Source organism: Hyaloscypha bicolor (genome assembly GCF_002865645.1).
Source record: "Hyaloscypha bicolor E unplaced genomic scaffold K444scaffold_61, whole genome shotgun sequence".
NCBI lineage: Eukaryota > Fungi > Ascomycota > Leotiomycetes > Helotiales > Hyaloscyphaceae > Hyaloscypha > Hyaloscypha bicolor.
The window spans coordinates 662,247-667,172 of record NW_020194563.1 but is presented as its reverse complement, the minus strand read 5'-3'; the positions used below and the strand labels follow the sequence as shown (position 1 = coordinate 667,172).

Genomic DNA, 4,926 nt, shown 5'->3' with positions numbered 1-4,926 from the left:
AAAATATTAGATTTATATATTAATAAAATACTATAAGTAATTAATTCCTAATTAAATAATAATTTTCTATTTCTCGAGAAATAGTTTTAAATAACTTTATATCTAAAAATCTTAACTAAAGTCTTAAATACCGGATTTATTTTTTAGTATCTAAAATAGCTAGCTTTTTTTTATTAAACTAAACTATAAATTAACTAAATATAATTAGAATTAGATAAATATTAGAATAATAATTAAAATAAATATATTAATTATTTTTTATATTTAGAAATAATTTACTAATTATATTTAAATAAACTAATACTTTTTAATAATAATCTAAATAAGACTAAAGATATTTCTAGTAATATTAATATTAATACTAGATATATTAAATAGGATATAAGGCTATATAATATATTTATAACTTTAGAATCTGTCTTAATACTAATAAAGTTTATAAATATATCCGGTTTATAATTAGTTCCGGAATTTAGGTCTTATAAATAATATAATATATTTTTTATTTTTATATAAATCTAATCCTAAACTTTTTTCTAATTCTTAAAGCTATTATAAGATTAGCTAACTTATAAAATATTAATAATATTTCTTAAAGTATATTAGTAAAGTTTATATTTTATTTCCTCTCTAGGCTTTCTAATAGTAGTAATAATAGATAAATAAAAGAAAATATAACTAAACTAAAGAAAGTACTAGAATTAGCTTTAGAAAAATAATAAATAAATTTATTATTAGCTAATATATTTATTTTCCTAAGTTTTTATTTAATTAAGATATTATAAAATAAGATTCGAAATCGAGATATTTGTAAAACTACTAGTAATAAATTAGAAAAGCTATAAGATACTTATTAATATAATACCCTAGCTTAGGACTTTAAAAAATAAAAATAATAAAAGACTAAAATAATAATAAAAAAGGAAGCTATAGTAATATAGTAATAAAAAAAGCTTAAATAGCTAGTTATAAATAATTAATAGAACCTAGTTATAATTATTAATCTAGATAATCCTAAAAATAAGAAAGCTATTAAAGATTTATTATTTATATAACCTAAAAATAATAAATATTATTTTTAATTATATAATATATAAGTCTAGTAGTTTCTTAGATATTAGATAAAGATAATCTAATACTAATTTATATAAGGGAAATATTTAAATAAGTTAGATTTTTAATTTAATAAAAATAATATATAAATATTAATATTTTATAAATTATATTCTTAAAACTTAGCTTTATAAATAAATATTTTCCGAGTTTATAAAATATATTCTAGCTTATATAAAAATAGAAAAGTTTTCGAGTATCTAATTAATATATTTAGTCTTAATAATTATACCTAAATTATTAGAAATTAATTAAAAATCTTATTTAGTTCTATATTAGTTACTAAGCTTAAAAATAACTAGTTATTTTATAAATACTTTATTTTAGAAATCTTAAAAAATAAATTATTAATAAAATATATCTTAAATAGTATCTTTTTCTTATTTTTTAAATAAAATATAATATAAGATTTTTCTTAAATATTTAATAATTCTAATTAGTAATAAGTACTATTATATATTATAAGTTTTTTATTTCTTTATTTTAGCTAATCCGGTATTAGAAAGTAAACCTATAATACTAAAATAAAAGTATTATAATATATATATAAAGATTAGTAATAATATTTACTATTTTATAAATACTAATAATAATTATAATACCTATAATATAAATTATAAGATTTTATAATTTATAAAATAATAAAAGCTATATTTAATATATATTATAACTTTATTTCTTTATTTCTAATAGTTTTTTCTATTATTATTAATTATAAAAGTTAAGATTAAAATATAATCTTAGGATAATTATAGATATTTATTAACTTTTATTAATAAATAATACTAGATTTTATAGATTTCTTAAAGTTTATTTATAGTATTAGATATAATACTAATTACTAAGTATTAGTAATAGCCTTTCTAAAATATTTTTAAATATATTAGAATTAGAAATAATATAATATATAATTTTAAGTTTAAATTACTATTAATCTCGAAATAAATTTATTTCCTAATTAATTCTAAAGTATTAAATATCTTTCTAAATAAGAAAATACTAATAAAAATTCCGATTTATTATAATATTATTATATATTTTAAGATATATTAAATACTATTATAGTTTAAAAAGAAATAAAAATATATTAAATAGAAAATAGAAAAAAATATAATAATACTTAAAATAAGAAATAAAAATAGTTACTTATAAAAAGAGATCTATAATATTCTTTTTTACTAGACTCTAGAAATAATTTAAATATATTATTATATTATTTAAATAAGTATTAGTAATATTAATATATTAGATAGCTAGTAATAGAAAAAGTAATAAGGCCGGCTCCGGAAGCAAATATAAGGCTAGCTATAAAGTTATAAGAAAAGTATAAGATTTTTAGTATTATAGAAAATAATAGAAAATAATAGAAAGTAATAGTTTTATTAATAAATTAATAATTTATAATTAGAGACTATTATATTAGATATTAATAATATGATTTTAAGCTTATAAATTTAGGAAAGATATAATAAAAATAAATATTAAGATAGATTTCGAAATATATTCGAAAATTATAATTATAGTTATTAATAGATTTTTTTTATATATTTATAAATAAAATCTTAAACATATTTTTAGTTTATTATATTTATATAATTCTTAAATATATTCCTATAAAAATAATTATAATTATTTTAGTAATATTTTTTAGATAAAGAAATTAATACTAGCTATTAATATTTATAAAATATTTTATAAGAAATTTTATTTTAGTTAAATATTAATTTATATTATTATTAGCTAAAAGAACTTACTATTTTATAGGTTTTATTATTTTTTTAGATACCTAGCTAGTTCTATAAATAAAAACATTTCTATAACTTTTCTATTACTAATACTTATATAATAAAGAATAATTACTTTTTATTATAATAAATTAATTTATTATAAAAGTATATTCTAAATACTTTTTATTATATAATTAAAATAAATATCTAATATTAAGCTTCTAAAAAAATTAATTAATTTATTAATAGTTTATTATATTTATATTATTTATAAATAAATATTAAGAATATACTTATCTTAATTCTTTATTTTATTATAAGCTTATAGATTTAAAGTATTACTTATTTCTATATTATTATAAACTTAAAGCTATTATTCTTAGTCTTTATATTACTATAGCTCAGAAATATATAACTATTATAGTAGAAGTTAATTTACTAAAGATTATTATTAAACTAGATATAAATAATATTAGAGATATCTAGAAATTATAGAAATATTATTTCTAGATATAGATTTTATAGAAATTAATAAATAATAAATCTAATATCTAGGTATTAAATCCGTTTTTAAAATCTATTATTTACTAGATAAGAAACTCGAAGTATTTACTATTATATTTATTTCTTATATTACTATTATTATATATAATTAACTTATTCTATATTATAAGATAAATAAGAAGCTTTAGTAAATCTATTATAAATATCTGAGACTTTTATTACTAATTTAAGAAAAGATCTTAAAGCTTTATATATATTAGAATAAAAAGTAATATATAATAGTAAATATAAAACTTATTCTAAATAATAAATATAAAAGTATTATCTCAAAAATAATATATTTAAATAATATTCTTTTTACTAATATATTTAGTTTTATTCTAGATAATTTATAATTACTAGCTAAATTATTTCTAAATATATCCTGCTTTAATTACTTATATATTTCTAATATAAACTATTTCTATAATAATAAGTTAGGCTATAAATTAGTTTTTACTAATTAGAATATTAATATAAATAAAGAAATTACTATTTCTTATTTAGATTATATTTAATCTCAAATAATATATTAGGTAAATATAAGAATATAAGGGTTTATTTACTAATATCTAGTATATAATATTTAGTATCCTAATAATTATATCTATAATTAGTAGTTATTTCCTTTATTATTATAGGTAAGATAATTTAAACTAGTAAGATTAATATTACTATTAAGCTATTTCTTTAATTATTATTCTAGCTATTTATTATATAACTCTAATAATATAATTTATAGCTGAGTTTCCCGTTACTAATATTAAAGAGATTAAATAGTTACTATTACTATTTAATTATTTATTAATTTCCGAGAAATAAAAAGATATTATTATAATTCTTATAAAGGCTTATTTTAATCCGAATATTGGATTTAATAATTATATTATAAGTAAGAGAAAGGGAATTAATATACTCTTATAATATAGCCCTATATTACTTATTTATCTTAGCTTACTAATACGGAAAAGTAGTTCTCCTAAAGTTGGAAAAACCTTAATTATAGAAGTAGTATCTAAATACCTAAAAAAGCCTCTTTATTTAGTATATTTTTATTTTCTATTCTTTTAAAGCTACTTTAATTATCTAGATCTTAGTAGAAGAGTTATTTATTAATATAATAAAGCTAGAAGAGTAACTCTCTCGAATTTTTAAGACTACTAGCTATTAGAATATAATTCTTCTCCTAGATAAAGCAGATATCTTCCTCGAGTAATATTCCCCTAATAATATTACTCGTAATAGCCTTGTTTCTATATTCCTCTATAAACTTGAATACTGCCAGGGAATAATTTTCCTGATTATAAACCGGGTATCTAAATTTAATAAAGCAATTCTTTCCCGGATCCATCTTATACTTAGGTATAATGACTTAATTAAATATGCGAGGGGGCAAGTCTGGAGGAACTTCCTTTCCTGGACAACTACTACTTCCGGAGATACAGACGTTATAGGCAAGGAACTAGATGAATTAGCTATCTATAAGTTAAATGGTCGGCAGGTAGGTTACCTCCGAATCCCCAGCCTTCGTCTTACTAATGTT

The 4,926-nt window shown here is 15.9% G+C and overlaps 1 protein-coding gene across 1 annotated transcript; it reads left to right on the top strand.

Moving 5' to 3' along the window:
- Positions 1 to 4,632: 4,632 nt before the first annotated feature.
- Positions 4,633 to 4,926, top strand: K444DRAFT_497188 (uncharacterized protein; the record flags this gene model as incomplete). Its single annotated transcript, XM_024873298.1, has 1 exon — positions 4,633 to 4,926. A coding segment is annotated over one exon (294 nt), but the record flags the coding sequence as incomplete, so codon positions are not given.